The sequence below is a fragment of the Panulirus ornatus genome, chromosome 26 (genome assembly GCF_036320965.1).
Source record: "Panulirus ornatus isolate Po-2019 chromosome 26, ASM3632096v1, whole genome shotgun sequence".
Lineage (NCBI taxonomy): Eukaryota > Metazoa > Arthropoda > Malacostraca > Decapoda > Palinuridae > Panulirus > Panulirus ornatus.
In genome coordinates, this window is record NC_092249.1 from 1,203,417 (window position 1) to 1,223,642 (window position 20,226).

General features: G+C 38.7%; 1 protein-coding gene across 9 annotated transcripts in view; it reads right to left on the reverse strand.

Annotated features, from left to right (window-relative positions):
• The window catches only part of LOC139757392 (uncharacterized), a 72,708-nt gene that overhangs the window by 12,043 nt on the left and 40,439 nt on the right, over positions 1-20,226 (reverse strand). For 6 of the 9 annotated variants that reach the window (XM_071677827.1, XM_071677826.1, XM_071677831.1 and 3 more), the window contains 8 exons: positions 17,715-19,487; positions 16,366-16,521; positions 11,863-11,937; positions 11,067-11,210; positions 8,306-8,518; positions 6,826-6,959; positions 2,506-2,712; positions 1,897-1,988 (listed from right to left, as the gene is read on the reverse strand). In XM_071677827.1, the coding sequence (XP_071533928.1) occupies positions 1,897-1,988; positions 2,506-2,712; positions 6,826-6,959; positions 8,306-8,518; positions 11,067-11,210; positions 11,863-11,937; positions 16,366-16,521; positions 17,715-19,487 (2,794 nt within the window). The remainder of the gene's footprint in view (positions 1-1,896; positions 1,989-2,505; positions 2,713-6,825; positions 6,960-8,305; positions 8,519-11,066; positions 11,211-11,862; positions 11,938-16,365; positions 16,522-17,714; positions 19,488-20,226) is intronic. The other 3 variants (XM_071677828.1, XM_071677835.1, XM_071677829.1) reach the window with 2 other exon arrangements.

Here is a 20,226-nt window from a genome sequence, read left to right on the forward strand (position 1 = left end):
TCTGGCACTCTTGGTTCCAAAGCCTTATTGGATAAACCATTTTGCCGGACCAACAGTGGTTATGTAATAATAATTCATCAACACACCTCTAACCAACTCATTATACATCTCCCATGTGTCTAAAGCATACCATGGACTGTTAGAAATTTAAATTAAACAAATATCAAATGTTTAAGCACCCTAAGATGGTAAGTCTGTCCTTAGATTGTTTGAATCCAGTGGCATATCTAGGGTATGGCAGGTAGGGCAGGTGCCCTGGGCACCACATGAAGGGGGGCACTAGTGGCGTAATGGTGTCCTGGATCCAGGCAATGATTCAGATCTTAAAGATTTAGATTTCTTGACCATCAAAACATATCTTTGGCATTTGGAATCACATTGATATCATTATTAGTTCAACAGTTATTCACAAAAATTGATATTTCCGTAATGGCATCCTGGATCCAGACAATGATTCGCATCACTCCCAAAATCTAATCAATTGGTCCTTTTGTCATTTCTGACTTTCCCTGAAAATTTCATCAAAATTTGTTCATAACTTTTGTTGAAAGTTGCTTACAGACAAACAAACAAACAAATACCAGTAAAAACAAAATCCCCTTGGTGGGGGTAAGAAAAATAAAAAATACTGGTGTCATATGTTTGGAAAGAGGCGCAATCTCAGTGCTTGCTATAGGTGCTATTTCCCCTAGATACGCCTCTGTTTGAATCCTGTTGTTAGTGTTTTCCTAGGTGTGCATTGCCAGAATAATGCAGTTTCGTCTGCTTTATACACCTGCTCAGGAATGAGGTGTTCGTCAGCTACAAGTTTAGCAAATTTGTCCACATACTCAGCAGCTTGTTTGTGGTTTGCAGACCGCTTTTCTCCGCACACTTTATTCATGGAAATTCCATTACGCTTCTTGAATCTTTGAAGCCATCCTTCACTGTAGTCACGCTCATGTTGTAATTTAAGTTCTTTGTGGAACAACTTAGCCTGGTCTATTATCATCCTACCTGACAAGTCCACTCCATCACCCCGACGCTGTCGAAACCATTCCATCAACACTCGATCGTGCTCAGTACTCTTAGCATCTTTCATAGTTTTTCTAATCGCCATTTACTTCCTGGAATCACCGTCTGCATAGAATTTCAATATTTTCTCCCTTTGCTTCTTTATACCATAAACAGTTGATGAACCAATACTGTCGATGTCACACAGCGTATGCACTGAAATGCCACGGTCCATTTTTTCAACAGTTCTACTTTATCTTGGATTGATATGGACTGGTGTTTATGTTTGACACCACGACTGACACTCATGTGCCTTAGAAGCCATAGCTAGGGTTAAATTTAAGCACACCACCAAGATGTGCAGTGTAAAAAATGTAAATAAGTGTGCCCTACAAACAACTCCATCTGTGGCCGCCCAGTAAACTAGTCTGGTGGCCGCGGTAATTTCAAGTTCCCACACGTAATTTTGTCCGAACTAAAGGAGGTGCCAAACCATCAGTTGCTGAAAATTTGGTGGTGTACCTGTATCATTAATCATGTTGCAGATTATCTATGCACTGCACACTGTCAATTTGTTAAACAGCAATAAACAATGCCTGGTGTATCCAATTACATTACATTTCTGTTATCTGATATTTTATAGCATAGTGGGGGCCATGGTCATGAACCAAACCTATTTACATTATTGTTTAAGGGGGAAATAGTTCTGAAGATTTTTAGCACTATTTTGCTTAACATTTGCTTTTTCTGCAACCAACCGAGAGCACTGTATGGAAAATGGTTATACAGTTCATCTCTTATGAGATTTCTGATTTACGAAGTGGTTAAACAAAATCTGTTCCAAGTAATTAGGGCTTCAGTTCATTCACAGTCCAAGATACAGTACTCTGGGATTCTACTTACATCCACTGTTGGTGTAGGAGGAGGGAGATGATACTAATGTTGCCAACTCAGCCTGAACAGAGAAGCAGTCATCACACACCCTCACACGACGACTGTGGAAACAATGTTGCAAGATGCCGTGTCAGAGATTAGCAAACGTGAGTTTTACTTACTTTTATTAAGGGATAAGATTAAAGAAACATTATATAATGTATTAAACTATTAAAATTCCATTAGTATTAAATTAATACTTAGTCTCTCAATACTATTAAGTGACATTAGTATGCAGTTTAATCTTAGGAACATTAAAGTTTATTTATTCATAATCTCTGTATACAATATATCAATACCCAAACCATGTCTTGGCATTCATGTTTAATGAATTCATTATATATGATTGTTTTTACACTACATTTACACTAAACTTTACCAAAAAAGGGCAACTCAAATTAAATTTGTTAAAATTATATAACTCATTGACAACTAGGTATAATTTGATATAATTTCTTTTCATTTTTTCAAGTACAGCACCAAATAATGGCAAATGTATCATTCTTTTAGTTATTTAGAACTATCTAGTTATTTAGAACTATCTATAATAAATGGCCTTATATTCCACCAGGCTTGCACCTTGATGCTGGCGTCATGATCCAGTTGTCAGAGCACCCAGTACAGAAGATTCGTCCACAAGTACGGCAGTGGTGGCGTCTACGTGTTATAGAGAATGACACATTACATCCTAGACATTTCTGGGCGCTGCTATTGTCCATCCATGCTCGACCACATCCCGCTGCACCCTCTAGACGTACATTAGCTTGCCACAGAGCATCCTTTTCTCTGAACAATGCATAACAAGCTCACACTCAAACTCTTTGTAGAATATTAGTTATTATTCAATATCTACCTCAGTTAGTTACACAAAATCACTGAAAATAACACAAAATCATTGGAAATACTGCAACAAAAAGTACCTACCTTTATAGATGAGGTTATTTTACTAACAATACACTATTATTATTGGGAAGTGAGTCAGTTGCTGTTTGTTGATGATACAGCACTGGTGGCTGATTCAGGTGAGAAACTGCAGAAGCTGGTGACTGATTTTGGTAAAGTGTGTGAAAGAAGAAAGCTGAGAGTAAATGTAAATAAGAGCAAGGTTATTAAGTACAGTAGGGTTGAGGGACAAGTCAATTGGGAGGTAAGTTTGAATGGAGAAAAACTGGAGGAAGTGAAGTGTTTTAGATATCTGGGAGTGGATTTGGCAGCAGATGGAACCATGGAAGCGGAAGTGAATCATAGGGTGGGGGAGGGGGCAAAAGTTTTGGGAGCATTGAAAAATGTGTGGAAGTCGAGAACGTTATTTTGGAAAGCAAAAATGGGTTAGTTTGAAGGAATAGTGGTTCCAACAATGTTAAATGGTTGCGAGGCGTGGGCTATAGATGGAGTTGTGCGGAGGAGAGTGGATGTGCTGGAAATGAGATGGTTGAGGACAATATGTCGTGTGAGGTGGTTTGATTGAGTAAGTACTGTAAGGGTAAGAGAGATGTGCGGTAATGAAAAGAGTGTGGTTGGGAGAGCAGAAGAGGGTGTTTTGAAATGATTTGGTCACATGGAGAGAATGAAAGAGGAAAGATTGACCAAGAGGATATGTGTGTCAGAGGTAGAGGGAACGAGGAGAAGTGGGAGACCAAATTGGAGGTGGAAAGATGGAATGAAAAAGATTTTCAGCGATCGGGGCCTGAACATGCAGGAGGGTGAAAGGCGTGCAAGGAATAGAGTGAATTGGAACGATGTGGTATACCGGGGTTGACATGCTGTCAGTGGATTGAACCAGGGCATGTGAAGCATCTGGGGTAAACCATGGAAAGTTTTGTGGGGCCTGGATGTGGAAAGGGAACTGTGGTTTCAGTGCATTATACATGACAGCTAGAGACTGAGTGTGAACGAATGTGGCCTTTTTTGTCTTTTCCTAGTGCTACCTCGCACACATGCGGGGGGAGGGGGCTGTCATTTCATGTGTGGTGGGGTGGCAACGGGAATGAATGAGGGCAGACAGTATGAATTATGTACATGTATATATATGTATATGTTTGAGTGTGTATATATATGTATACGTTGAGATGTATAGGTATGTATATGTGCGTGTGTGGACATGTATGCATATACATGTGTATGTGGGTGGGTTGGGCCATTTTTTCGTCTGTTTGCTTGCACTACCTTGCTAACGCGGGAGACAGCGACAAAGTATAATAAATAAATAAAAAAAACTTATGAATAATGTTCAACTATGTTTTGGAGCCCCACATGGGATGTAGTACTGGTGGAGAGGCTTAAGGCATAATGTGTAACTAACCTGTCAACAAAGTTTAAAACTGATGCTTAACACATGCATGCAGTCTATAGCAATAATGAGGAGATTCAAAATGCAACTCCAATTTCAGTTCATATAACATGTGCTCTGAAAGTTGTAAAAGAAAAGCAGAAGTGTTTGCTTTGATTGTACCCATTAGCTGTGAAGAATCACAAAATTATCCCAAACAGGGAAAGGAGAAGGCTTGGCTAATTAAACCATGGAAGCTGAGATGAGTCCTAAGGTGGGTGAGAAGGCAAAGGTTTTAGGAGCACTAAGGAATATGTGGAAAAAAGTTCCCAATCGGGATGGGTGAAGATGGATATGTTTGAGGGTACAGTAATCCAGATGCTGTTGTATGGATGCAAGGCATGAGCTACAGATGAGAATGTATGGGGGAGGGTGAATGCATTGGACACTGGAATGTGAGGACAATATGTGATGTAAGGAGGGTTGATTGAGTAAGAAACAATAAGGTATGAGAGAGGTGTGGTAATATGAGGAGTATGGTTGAGAGAGCTGAGGAGGGTGTACTGAAGTGTTTAGGACATGTGGAGAGAATGAGTATGGAGAGGTTGACAATGAGGATATATGTGTCAGAAGTGGAGGGGAAACAGAAGGGGCAAACTGAACTGGAGATGGAGGGATGGAGTGAATAAGATTTCGAATGCCAGAGGCATGAACTTACAAGAGGGTGAAAGGCATGCACGTGACAGTGTGAATTGAATTGATGTAGTAAGTGGGAGGCAACATGTTGTCAATGGACTGAACCAGGGCATATGAAGCAGATGGAGGAAACCACGGAAAGGTCTATAGGGCCTGGTTGTGGACAGGGGGTTGTGGTTTCAGTACTTTTCACACAACGGAAATGGAAATAAGTATCAGGAAAAAATTTTAGTCATAAAAGAATTACTGAGTACTGTGACAGGCTGTACCTTAGGTGGGTTGGCAGTGTCCACGACTTGGGGACATGAGAGTTAACCTTCCCACTGACACCAATCTGTGTTAGACATTATACAAAATTTAGAAGAAAAATTGTATGATAGATGCAGTTTAAGAGATGGTGCCACAGTATTGTAAAACTTCTTCCCCTTACATGCAGAAGTATTCACAAATAGGTAATCATACATGAGTTTTGAAGAGATGAGGAAAGCCCTTGATCAGCCTAATTAGGAAGAAGGATACAAAGGAATAAGATTCCCCACATAAATTTCAAGGAATCAATAATAATGTTAAAGCATTCCTTCAAAGTTAAAAGATACTCCAGAAGAGGAATGCATGATTGGAAATTTAGCAAACACCATGGGTATGGGGAATATGAGGAAAGGAGTTGTGAACACATGAATAAAGCACAGTGAATGCAATTAATTCAAAAGCCTATATGAGAGAGATGCGAAGATACATGGTGGGGTCCCACATTGCGATTGCTCCCTCCTCATAGGTACATAGAGGTAATTACAAATTAAGCAAGAAATGGGTATATGGAAATAGGAGGCATGTCGGAGCAAAAGAGTTCTGAGATATGGACAATGCTAATTGAAGGGAAAAAGAATGCAACTAAAATTTGGTGAGTCATCATCCTATATAAGAAGTATGTAAGGATAAATGGTGAGACCCCACACCAAAAGTACAAACAGGTTATTACAAATAGATAATTAAACACACCCACATGCACATAACTAAAATAGTACTAGAATTAAAAGAGCTAAGTTACTGGGAAAGGTTAAAGGCTTTAAATCTGCCCACCTGGAGGAAAGAAGAGTGGGGGTGACCTAATCACAACCTTTGAATTTTTAAAAGAGACAGATGACAATGAGGGTGAAGAGTTCTTCAAGAGATGTAGGGATAGAGGAAACGGAGAACATAACATGAAATTAAGCAAGAAATTGTTAAGAAAAGATGTAAAAAAAAGTACTTTTACAGTATAAGAAAGGTGGGTGAATGGAAGAGAATGACTAAGGATGTGGTTAATTCAGAAAGCATAAACAAATTAAAGAAGTTGTATGATACCAGAGGATGTTCAAGAGATGGGGCCCTGAGAGTGTAAACTACCTTCTTAAATATCAAAGGTTACACTACTCTTATATCAAGGCATACAAAGATATTATTTAAATAATTTTGACACTGTAAACAATAAACCTGCATGAGAATTAAATTCATTTCAGGAGGAAGAAGTCTCAATGTCAATTGCCCATCATTTATGAACGATTACCCTTGGGAATAGGGGTCAAAGAATACAACCTGCAAATCTCCAGTGTTGTGCAAGGGCACTAAAAGGTGCTAAAAGTAGGATCAGACAAAGCAAAGTGAGTATTTTTCCTTGAAGGCTCAGTTTTTAATGTTTTTTTGCTGAGGCAAGAAAGGTAAGCACATAAAGAAAAAAATTTTGAAGGATGAACCCATTTCTCTTATAAGTAGTTGTAGTGCTATATAATGTGATTATAAGCATAAATCATTTATGCAGCTTTAGACTTTCAATAAATTCAAAGGTTAGCAGTGATAAAAAATAATTCTTTAATTCTAGGAAAAAGGTAAGCAAGGATGCTATTAACATGCATTCCACAAATGTTATGACATAAACATGAAAGCATTCACTTTACCTAAGTAACTGAATAATTTTCTCCCTGAGATGTCCATTGTCATCACTGAGCTGAAAAGATGCCTCCTTGGTGGTATGCAGCTGTGCTTGTAATTTTGAGAGGTTCTGTTGTGTCACCTTCAGTGTAGCCTCTGCCTATAAATATTACATAATAGTATACTGTACCATAAGTATCTTAAAATGCTTAACACCTTGTCACCAACAATAATTCAGATTAACACTCATGTCATCTATGGCCTGAGTTTCACTTTCTTTCTTTGGGAATGTTTAATATATATGTGAAGGGCAAGAAACAAAGCACAAACTTAGTGGACATTATTAAGAATATAGAATGCAGGAAAATTTGGTTCTTAACTTATACTGTGAATTTTTTTTTTTTTCTTTTTTTTTTTTTTTTTTGCTTTGTCGCTGTCTCCCGCGTTTGCGAGGTAGCGCAAGGAAACAGACGAAAGAAATAGCCCAACCCACTCCCATACACAATGTACACACACACACGCTCACACATGCAAATATGCATACCTATACATCTCAATGTACACATATATATACACACACAGACACATACATATATACCCATGCACACAATTCACACTCTCTGCCTTTATTCATTCCCATCGCCACCTCGCCACACATGGAATACCATCCCACTCCCCCCCTCATGTGTGCGAGGTAGCACTAGGAAAAGACAACAAAGGCCCCATTCGTTCACACTCAGTCTCCAGCTGTCACGCAATAATGCCCGAAACCACAGCTCCCTTTCCACATCCAGGCCCCACACAACTTTCCATGGTTTACCCCAGACGCTTCACATGCCCTGATTCAATCCACTGACAGCACGTCAACCCCAGTATACCACATCGATCCAATTCACTCTATTCCTTGCCCGCCTTTCACCCTCCTGCATGTTCAGGCCCCGATCACACAAAATCTTTTTAACTCCATCTTTCCACCTCCAATTTGGTCTCCCACTTCTCCTCGTTCCCTCCACCTCCGACACATATATCCTCTTGCTCAATCTTTCCTCACTCATTCTCTCCATGTGCCCAAACCATTTCAAAACACCCTCTTCTGCTTTCTTTAAATTATTTCTTTTCATGAGTTTTGCTTTTAGCAAGCTAACTTCTCACCAATACAGCATTGCCATTGCCTATATACATTGGGCTGTTGTAGTGCTCACTTTTTTTTTTACACTGCTAAACTTTGCAGTCTACCTCTTCATTTCCCTCTGAACAACTATGATTTATACCATCACAAAAGGCTGATTACTAAGGTAAAGTGGTGATAAACAAAAGAATGCACATGGGAAAAAGAGTAAGTGTGGCCATTAGGGTCAGGCACGTTAGTGCTTTATACTCTCTATTGTTATCAAATAATGAACATTTGAAATATGCTGGTATACTGCTTTACCTTTTAACTGAATGTTGTTTATATCAGCATATTTTCAAAAGTGTGTATAAATCTAAGAGAATAAACATAATTACTTGTTGTAGTCTATCATTTAGGCAGGAACATTGATTGTCTCGTTCAAGTAAGTTCTGCGTCAGCTCATTTACTTGGGAAGTAAGTCTGTCTTGTTCAGTTAGTAAAAGTTGCTTCTGTGATAGGGCATCTTCCTCCAGTTGGGTGATTTTTGCCTCCTGTTCACTAATCTGAGATGCTGCAGCAGTGAGTGCTTCTGATTTTTCAAGGTCTGCCTGCAATTAACAAAATTTTTTGTAATGGGGAATATTTTTTTTCAGTAATGAATACTCACCACCAAATTACATAATAACAACTCAAAGTTGATTTATCTTCTAATTTGATTTCAATACCATTATCATTATACAACACCAGGACCCCTTTCACAAAAGGATTATGAAGCTGTAACCACAGGACCCCCTAATCATGGGCTCCTACAGCTCCAAGGCTGCATTACATTCAGTAGCATGGACTGGGTGGGTTCCTTTGGATTGAAAAGTTCTTTGACAAAACTGTACTATTTTTCATCAACTGATGGTAATGTGGCCTTGCCAAAGATGACTTTTCACTCGTGACGTAACTGCAAACAGGCAGAATCCAGTAACATTTATATTGTCTAGAGAAAAAAAATGTTATCCAACAAGAAAGGCAAGCAAAGAGCACTATGCATTAGCCCTGCCTTTTCTGCAAATACTCATTGAAGGTACTCACAGGGCAATACTTTGTTGGGATGGCCATGGGATCAATCTCTCCAAGGCTGCTGGATCCAAACACACCAGCTAACATAGTCAATCTTGCTCATACCTTTCTGGGTCTACTCCTGGATTAAGCTGGCTGTCTTTCCTCAAGTTTATTTTCTCATATATTTCTTTTTACATACCCATGAGCATTGCCAAAACACCCCAAAGTATTTTCCTCTTCCTGACATTCCCCATCCCCAACATCTCAGCATTATTTCTTCTATTACCATTTGTACAAACTGCAAGCATACTTCAAACACTCATTTTAGATGCCTAAATCCTAAAAGTGTGTGTTTTATTTCACATCCATGTCTCACATGTTATGATTGGTAGAACTATGCTGTTCCTGAGCTGTGGTTTCGGGCATTATTGCATGACAGCTAGAGACTGAATGTGAATGAATGGGGCCTTTGTTGTCTTTTCCTAGCGCTACCTCGCACACATGAGGGGGGAGGGGGATGTTATTCCATGTGTGGCGAGGTGGCGATGGGAATGAATAAAGGCAGACAGTGTGAATTGTGTGCATGTGTATATATGTATATGTCTGTGTGTGTATATATATGTGTACATTGAGATGTATAGGTATGTATATTTGTGTGTGTGGATGTGTATGTATATACACTGTGTATGGGGGTGGGTTGGGCCATTTCTTTCGTCTGTTTCCTTGCGCTACCTCGCAAACGCGGGAGACAGCGACAAAGCAAAAAAAAAAAAAAATATATATATATATATATATATATATATATATTATCCTTGGGGATAGGGGAGAAAGAATACTTCCCACGTATTCCCTGCGTGTCGTAGAAGGCGACTAAAAGGGGAGGGAGCGGGGGGCTGGAAATCTTCCCCTCTCGGTTTTTTTTTTAATTTTCCAAAACAAGGAACAGAGAAGGGGGCCAGGTGAGGATATTCCCTCCAAGGCCCAGTCCTCTGTTCTTAACGCTACCTCGCTAAAGCGGGAAATGGCGAATAGTTTGAAAGAAAGAAAAATATATATATATATATATATATATATATATATATATATATATATATATATATATATATATATATATATATATATATTTGCAATTTTGGTAAAGTAAAAATGGAGTGGAGAATTTTCAGCCCTCTGCTCTCAATAGTTTAGGTCAGGGTCATAGTCATGTGACAAATATACACTAAAACTTGGGTATATGAGCATCCATACACATGAATATGCACAGGTATTACTGTCAATAAATGCCTTTCAACGTATGCTAAAATAACATTTAGCCTGGCAGCATGTGCAAGGCAAACATTGCTGGATAGAAAGTATTCATATTGCTTATTTTAGTTAAAAAAGAGAAGTGTGGCATGAACAGCTCATAGGAGGTTTTGGTGTAAAGATTTTCAACATAAATTTCTTGGATGACATAGTAAGAGTCAATGATGCAACTGGAATAAATGGGGTTTGATTAGAAATATAGATAAACTGACTGATAAAGTGCATCAGGGTAACATGCCGGGATGACAACAGTCAGATATATATATAAATACATTGATGGATTTTTGTGAGATATGAATTTATTTATGAAGTTTACTTTTTGTAGAATACCTTACAGGGAACGACTTTAACTGCTATGATATAAATTTCAAAACAATGAATGCATAACAGTATTAGATTAAAAGTTTCAATAAAAGGAGCTTTGACATTGTACAAAAATAATAAAACGGTGAACATATATGAATAAACAGATGAAGTAACTTTGTTCAGTATATGCAAACCCAGTGTCTGGAGTTATACAAATGAAATTACACAAAAAGATTAAAGCAATGTCATCTTAGGGAGAAAGGGAAGAAAGAATACTTCTTATGCATCTTCATGTTGTAGAAGATGAGAAAGAACAGAAATGGGGGGGGGGACCTGGAAATCCTCTCCTCCTGTATTTTTTTCTAAGGGAAGCGACAGAAGAAAAAGCCAAACAAGGGTTTTTGTCTTCAAGGCTACTGCATCGGTTTTTGATGCTACCTCTTGTGTGGGAAGGAGCAAACACACATGAAAGAAGAAAGAAAAACAATGTACCTTCACTGCAGCAGCATGCTCCATATCCTTAGAAGAAACCTGGAATCTCAAGTCTGCAACTTGTTGCTGCAATGTATGCACTTCTGTTTTGAGCTGCTCATATTTACAATTCATATCACTATGAATAGTCTGCATCCTAGTAACCTGCAAGAAGCAAGTATGTTTATGGAAGTTGGAGCATAGTGAGACAACATAAATAAAATTCTACTGTATGATATACAATGCAGAGAAGTTATATTCTACAATCAGTGATGGGCTACAGAGCTGCATTTTATGTCAAGATATCCCCTTTGGAATATGAATTTCATGGATTAAAGCAAGTAAGATATGCTGATTCCTGTTTTAACACAATGAAAATATTTTTAAGATATAGGTAAAAAAAGAATATTTCTGAGCACAGGTATAAATTATCTTTAATAAGTATAAAAGAATAATACTAATCAGTATATGTGCAACAAGAGGAAAGTTATAGTATGAACATATTTCTTTCTCCTTATCCTCCTTAAATTCAGTGATATATAGTTATTATAAACATATCTTTCATATATCAATCTTGGTTATTTTACTAGGATATGTTCGTATGTTTTTATTCAAACTAAAACATACTTTTTTGGTATTATGATTCATTCATATATTGAATTTCAGAATTTAATACCTCAAACTTAACCCTGGGGACTGGGGAGAAGGAATATTATTCTTTTACCTCTGACATTAAGTAGGAAAGGACTAACATGAAGAACCACAAGTAAAAGAACAATCTTTAATCACTGTCACAAAGACTGTAATTCACTCTTACCTCAACATTAGCTTGGTTCAGCTGAGTAAGAGTATCCTTAGCAGTAGCTTCACTTGCATGGAGAGAAGTCTCAAGCTGGGTATGGGTATGAAAAAGAAATGCTTATTACAAGTGGTAAAACACAACCAATATTATTTTTTTTATTATTATTATACTTTGTCGCTGTCTCCCGCGTTAGCGAGGTAGCACAAGGAAACAGATGAAAGAATGGCCAACCCACCCACATACACATGTATATACATACACGTCCACACATGCACATATACATACCTATACATCTCAACGCATACATATATATACACACTCAGATATATACATATATACACGTGTACGTAATTCATACTGTCTGCCCTTATTCATTCCCGTCACCACCCCGCCACACATGAAATGACAGCCCCTCCCCTCCGCATGTGCGCAAGGTATCGCTAGGAAAAGACAACAAAGGCCACATACGTTCACACTCAGTCTCTAACTGTCATGTATAATGCACCGAAACCACAGCTCCCTTTCCACATCCAGACCCCACAAAACTTCCCATGGTTTACCCCAAACGCTTCACATGCCCTGGTTCAATCCATTGACAGCATGTCGACCCCAGTGTACCACATCATTCCAGTTCACTCTATTCCTAGCACGCCTTTCATTCTCCTGCATGTTCATATTTATATGTTTTTTTTTTTTTTTTTTTTTTTAATTTTCCAAAAGAAGGAACAGAGAAGGGGGCCAGGTGAGGATATTCCCTCAGAGGCCCAATTCTCTGTTCTTAACGCTACCTTGCTAACGCGGGAAATGGCCAATAGTTTGAAAGAAAAAGAAAGAAAAGATATATATATATATATATATATATATATATATATATATATGTATATATTATCCCTGGGGATAGGGGAGAAAGAATACTTCCCACGTATTCCCTGCGTGTCGTAGAAGGCGACTAAAAGGGAAGGGAGCGGGGGGCTGGAAATCCTCCCCTCTCGTTTTTTTTAATTTTCCAAAAGAAGGGACAGAGAACGGGGCCATTTGAGGATATTCCCTCAAAGGTCCAGTCCTTTGTTCTTAACGCAACCTTGCTAATGCGGGAAATGGCAAATAGTATGAAAGAAATATATATATATATATATATATATATATATATATATATATATATATATATATATATATATATATATATATATATATATATATATATATTTTTTTTTTTTTTTTTTATACTTTGTCGCTGTCTCCCGCGTTTGCGAGGTAGCGCAAGGAAACAGACGAAAGAAATGGCCCAACCCCCCCCATACACATGTATATACATACGTCCACACACGCAAATATACATACCTACACAGCTTTCCATGGTTTACCCCAGACGCTTCACATGCCTTGATTCAATCCACTGACAGCACGTCAACCCCGGTATACCACATCGCTCCAATTCACTCTATTCCTTGCCCTCCTTTCACCCTCCTGCATGTTCAGGCCCCGATCACACAAAATCTTTTTCACTCCATCTTTCCACCTCCAATTTGGTCTCCCTCTTCTCCTCGTTCCCTCCACCTCCGACACATATATCCTCTTGGTCAATCTTTCCTCACTCATTCTCTCCATGTGCCCAAACCACTTCAAAACACCCTCTTCTGCTCTCTCAACCACGCTCTTTTTATTTCCACACATCTCTCTTACCCTTACGTTACTCACTCGATCAAACCACCTCACACCACACATTGTCCTCAAACATCTCATTTCCAGCACATCCATCCTCCTGCGCACAACTCTATCCATAGCCCACGCCTCGCAACCATACAACATTGTTGGAACCACTATTCCTTCAAACATACCCATTTTTGCTTTCCGAGATAATGTTCTCGACTTCCACACATTCTTCAAGGCCCCCAGAATTTTCGCCCCCTCCCCCACCCTATGATCCACTTCCGCTTCCATGGTTCCATCCGCTGCCAGATCCACTCCCAGATATCTAAAACACTTCACTTCCTCCAGTTTTTCTCCATTCAAACTCACCTCCCAATTGACTTGACCCTCAACCCTACTGTACCTAATAACCTTGCTCTTATTCACATTTACTCTTAACTTTCTTCTTCCACACACTTTACCAAACTCAGTCACCAGCTTCTGCAGTTTCTCACATGAATCAGCCACCAGCGCTGTATCATCAGCGAACAACAACTGACTCACTTCCCAAGCTCTCTCATCCCCAACAGACTTCATACTAGCCCCTCTTTCCAAAACTCTTGCATTTACCTCCCTAACAACCCCATCCATAAACAAGTGGTACTCTTTATATATATATATATATATATATATATATATATATATATATATATATATATATATATATATATATATATATATATATATATATATCTTTTCTTTTTTTTCTTTCAAACTGTTCGCCATTTCCCGCATTAGCAAGGTAGCGTTAAGAACAGAGGACTGGGCCTCTGAGGGAATATCCTCACCTGGCCCCCTTCTCTGTTCCTTCTCTTGGAAAGTTAAAAAAAAAACGAGGGGAGGATTTCCAGCCCCTCGCTCCCTCCCCTTTTAGTCGCCTTCTACGACACGCAGGGAATACGTGGGATGTATTCTTTCTCCCCTATCCCCAGGGATATATATATATATATATATATATATATATATATATATATATATATATATATATATATATATATATATATCTTTCTCTTTTTCTTTCATACTATTCGCCATTTCCCGCATTAGCGAGGTAGCGTTGAGAACAGAGGACTGAGCCCTTGAGGGAATATCCTCACCTGGGCCCCTTCTCTGTTCCCTCTTTTGGAAAAAAAAAAAAAAAAAGTGAGAGGGGAGGATTTCCAGCCCCCCGCTCCCTCCCCCTTTAGTCTGGTCAGTAGCTGCTGACGCTGCTACTGACCAGATGATACTCGATCAGGACGGTGCACAACACCCACGGGCATAATAATACTTGAAAGGAAACTCAATAACAGTGGGTGCGTGCCCCTTCGAGGAGTTGATAGACTTAGTAGTAACCGCTCCCTCTCCTTCTTAATCAAAAGAAAGAAAGGAGGATGGGGATAGGGGAGAAAGAATACTTCCCACGTATTCCCTGCGTGTCGTAGAAGGCGACTAAAAGGGAAGGGAGCGGGGGGCTGGAAATCCTCCCCTCTCGTTTTTTTTTTTTTTTTTTTTTTTTTTTTTTTCCAAAAGAAGGAACAGGGAAGAGGGCCAGGTGAGGATATTTCCTCAAAGGCCCAGTCCTCTGTTCTTAACGCTACCTCGCTGTCGCGGGAAATGGCGGATAGTATGAAAGAAAAAAAAAATATATATATATATATATATATATATATATATATATATATATATATACATCTTTCTTTCATACTATTCGCCATTTCCCGCATTAGCGAGGTAGCGTTAAGAACAGAGGACTGGGCCTTTGAGGGAATATCCTCACCTGGCCCCCTTTTCTGTCCCTTCTTTGGAAAAAAAACAAAAAAAAACAAGAGGGGAGGATTTCCTGCCCCCCGCTCCCTTCCCTTTTAGTCGCCTTCTACGACACGCAGGGAATATGTGGGAAGTATTCTTTCTCCCCTATCCCCAGGGATATATATATATATATATATATATATATGGGGGATAATGAGGAGGTAATAACAAGTAGTGGTGAAGTGAGGAGATGGAGTGAGTACCCTAAAGGTTTGTTGAATGTGTTTGATGATAGAGTGGCAGATATAGGGTGTTTTGGTCAAGGTGGTGTGCGAAGTGAGTGGGATAGGGAGAATGGTTTGGTAAACAGAGAAGAGGTAGTGCAAGCTTTGTGGAAGATGAAAGCCGGCAAGGCAGCAGGTATATATATATATACCCCTTCTGCTTTCTCAACCATACTCTTTTTATTTCCACACATCACTCTTACCCTTACACTACTTACTTAATCTAACCACCTACATATTATCTAGCTGATGCACTTGCCAGTAAAGCCTGAATGTCAACAGGAGTGAGAAGTAATTCATTCCCTTTTCCTTTCTCTCCCATCTTCTGCAGGTCTCTTCTCCTATTTTCTAAATAGTTTCTCATCAACTCAACCTTCTAATTATCCATTTAATATTTTCCTCCACCCTGTGTTCTTTGATAATTTCTTTTCCTTCATTCCTTTCTCTATCCATTTTCCATCCCCTTCTCACTCCACTCCATCACCGTTCCCTGCTTCCTTCTTTCCATCACCTTTCTTCTTCTCTCTCCATAACCTCTCCCCTGCTTTAATATGCCTTACTTCTGTCTCTACCCCATTTTTCCTTTACACCAATTTAACTCTCTCTTCATATCTTTCAGTACTTTTGTCATTTCATTTACCTTTTCACAATTCATTCTACTTTAGTTTCCATCTTCTATCTCTTTGACCCTATCCTCCCTAATTAAAGTCCCATACTCTATCTCCTTCCTTTCTTTTCTTGCATCTCAAGTGAAACTTCTCTATATTTTCTTTATCTCCCTATCTTAGTCTCCCTTAGTTTCCTTTTCACTTACCTCCTTAACTCTATCAGTTGCTATATGGAGTAGTCTTCCTCTCTCCTCATATCTATCTTTAAGAATATCTACTTCTTCTTCAAGGCTCTCATACTTCTTTTCTTGTTGACTGAGAGAAGCAACTTTCTGTTTCAGTTTTTCTTCTGCCTCACTGATCTGAAGCACAAGGACAGATTCATTGATATGAAAGACATGCTTTTATATATCTTAATTAACCTACCAATCAACATTACATTATTTGTAATCAAAATATAATTGTTTTATGGAAAGATTATACTTTAACTATTACAGTATGTGAAATGGAGAAATTGTAAAATCCCCATCCAAGAAGGCTGTGTTCAATATCAGTTAATTATGGAGTCTTACAAGATAAGTTTAACATCCATCAGTTAGCCTATTCCAGGGTCAAGCTAATTAGAGATGCTACTCTAGACCCTCCATTACTTCAGAAGACACCCATTAGTCTTTCACACTGAAATCCACAGGTTACTTTACATATCAGTCTGAATTCTACAAATCAGTTCATGCAGGAATAGAGTGGGTGGAACAGTAATATACAGAGAATACCCTTAATCAGAAGTATTTCAATCCATCTGAGTCTGTTAAAGAAACTGATGCCCTAATTCTTATCAATCCTACAATTAGTGCTGAAGCTACGACCACAGAATATTACCATGAACTATCATCTTAAACTTTAGTTTGTAGTTTCTCACTAGAACTTAGAAAACCCCATTTGAGATATGAGAGTTCTCCATGTGATGTGTGGATGACCAAATCAGAGATTAATTCCCTCCATCTCACTGACTTTGTACTGGGTGTTACAGGAAGAGTATCTGTCAGAGGTGGGTTGAAGAGGATGGGAATTGGGCTGGATAAAGAGCTACAATGGTTAGTGTATGAAGAAGGCTATGGTGCCCAAGTGTGACAAATATTGGATGCCTGGTATATTTGCACTATGGTTTTTAGATCTAGTCCTTGCAAAAAAATTTTCCCTTTTGAGTCAAATACTGATATCTGAATAGAAATATATAAGTGGAGATTAATAAGTATATAACAAAGACAAACATTTACTAGGACTTACTGTAAAACATATCCTAAATCTACTATACAAACTGCTGGAATTGCCACAAATGAAAAAATCAACAAGTATTTTGTAACAACATCATTCATAGTGCAAAAGTTTGGGAAACAACAAGATTAATTTTCATTAAAAATTGAAGGTTCACACAAAGTTCAAGTATGTGATTCAATAATCCATCAGGCAATATACACTCGTGTTAGGGAATGGTTAATTCTAGTTGACAATTAGGATATATCATCCACAGAAATCATAATGTGTCTGACTTTACCTTGCCATTGCGTTCTAGTTTGAGTTCATCAACACACTTGCCCAAATGTTCCAACTTTTCTTCCATCTGCTTATTTAGTCTTCTCTCTCCTTCCAGAGTTTCCATCAGCTGAGCTTCAGAGCGAGTCTTCTCCTCAAGAAGTTGATTGCATCGCTCCTCAAGTTTCTTGTTGTCTTTATGCAGCATTTCAATCTTTCTTGGAAGAAAATTGATGAGTCGCTTACTGAGATCATCATCTACCTCTGCAGTGTCTTCTGCTGGGGAAAATGACTCATCCTCATTTCCTCCTGCAGTGGTGCCTTCTTCTTCAGACAAATTCCCAGGAGCACCAGAAGTAGCTGATCCTGTGTCTGCCTCACTCAAATATGCTGTGTCAGAACTCTCTGGATCAGGACTTAAAATTTCTGTATCTATGTTATGAAGCTGATAATTTTCCTCATCATCTTCCTGTCCAAAGTAGTCATCCTCTTCATCATCATCATTGTCATCATCGTCATCATCATCACTTGAGCCATAATGTTGGTGAAGAGCAGTCAATCTGGATGCTAGAGTCAATGATCGTGCTGTAGATGCCATGAGTTTTTGATAAAGGTAACTGCACTGGTCCTCTAGATCTTGCAAGCGAGTAGCATGCATGTCCTCACCCTCTATAGCAGCTACCATTGAGGTAGAGGTGTCATCATCTGCATCAATTACTCCATATTCAATGGCCATATCCAACAGTAGGTCTACTGGTGGCTCAAATTCTGCACAAGTACATGAAGCAACTGTTGCCCCTTCAATTTTTTCTTCTTGAAGGCATTCTCCACCATTTGACGTTACTGCTTTTTCTGCTATACGTCTTCTCTCATTAAGTTCCTCCCGAAGATTATTCCATGCCTCTTCACTTTCCATGTTCATCTGCCTTATCTTGTGCCACTGTTCTCGTGAGCATTCCAATTCATCCCTCAAGTGATGAAGGAGCTCTCTTTTCTCTTTTAACTCATACCGGAGGACTGACTCTGAAGAATGCAGCCGAGCATGTTGTTCCTTCATATCTGACACCAACATCCAAGTAGTATGAAGTGCATCAGAAACATTAACTAGCCTTGTTTCTTGTTGAGCCACACGTCGTTGTAGTTCTATGTTGAGTACCTTTAGGCGTTCTATCTCGGTAACTAGGGACTTTTTCTCAAATATAAGCTCTTTCAGTTTAATGTAAGTCTTACTAACACTGTTAGACATCTTTTTAAAATCCTCCTCTGAAGGCAGGCTACTAAAAGATATATTGCAGTTATCTGGAGGGTTGACTTCATTAACACGAGTCTTCTCGGTCAGTTCTAAGTCCTCAAACAATTTTGTTAAGGTGCTTAATTGTTGGGACATTTTCTGATTGTCATTAAAGTATGTGTCTAACTGGTCTTTCAAACCATGAATTATGATTTCCTGGTCATCAATAACATTTTCATAATCTTTAACACGCTTTTTAAGTTCAGCACACATTCTCTCTGTAAGTTCAAGTTTACCTGTTGTAAATGAGATTTCAGCTAGAAGTTTAGGAATATTCTCTCTTCTCTTTAATGGGTGATGGTTTTCTGGCACAAAGTCCGGCACCTGAATTCCCACCTCTGTGTGGCTACTGGAGGAATCCTGATGAGCACAGACGTCCTCACCATGGTGAGAATCAGTGTCACTATCGCTAAGGCGGGTCTTACGCTCAAACCAATTAGCACTCACCTTCCGAATATTTGTCCTAAGTGTATTTTTTTCCATTTCTGCTGCGTGACACTGTTCCTGAAGACAATATAACAGGATGAGTAAAGATAGGATAAATAATACAATGTAATAGCAAAATTGTAACTGCTGATTAAAAAGTGGGTAATGATGGAAAAAAGCTGTCAGGATACTGTAACAGTTCTGTATCGTAAAAACGATCTCATCAAAGGTAAAACTAATTTACTATGTTCATTATTTATTATCAAAGCCATATCCTCACACAATTTGAATATTACATGCCTGTACAGGCAAAACTATTACTGAAGCACTGTATGAAAATTATTGCTACCTGACTGAAAACTAGTTAAAACCTTCACAATAAATCATCACTAAGAAAGATAGTCTCTTCTCACAGTGTCACTTTAGCACAATAATTTTCCAATGTAAACTCATCATGCCTGGCTGTGGGTGTTAAAATTTAAAAATGGTCATAGAATTAAATCATTCTGCTCTGAAAAAAGATATTCATAAAGGCTAGAAGCACTGCCTACATACAGAGAAGCAGCCACTCAGCCAAGACACCAGCCAGGAGTAGCATAATTTTTCAATAAGGAAAAGGGGTACTACAGGCCATAGTCTATAGAGGGACTTCTAAATGAAACATCTCTTAAATATAACTTTACTATGGCAAACTGAGGAGTAACATAGCAGTGAGAGTGGCATGACCAGGTATCTCAAAGAAAAAGTGATGCTAAGTGTCACTTTAACTGTCACCTGGTAGGAAATTTATTGATGGATTATTCTTGCAAAGAGGACC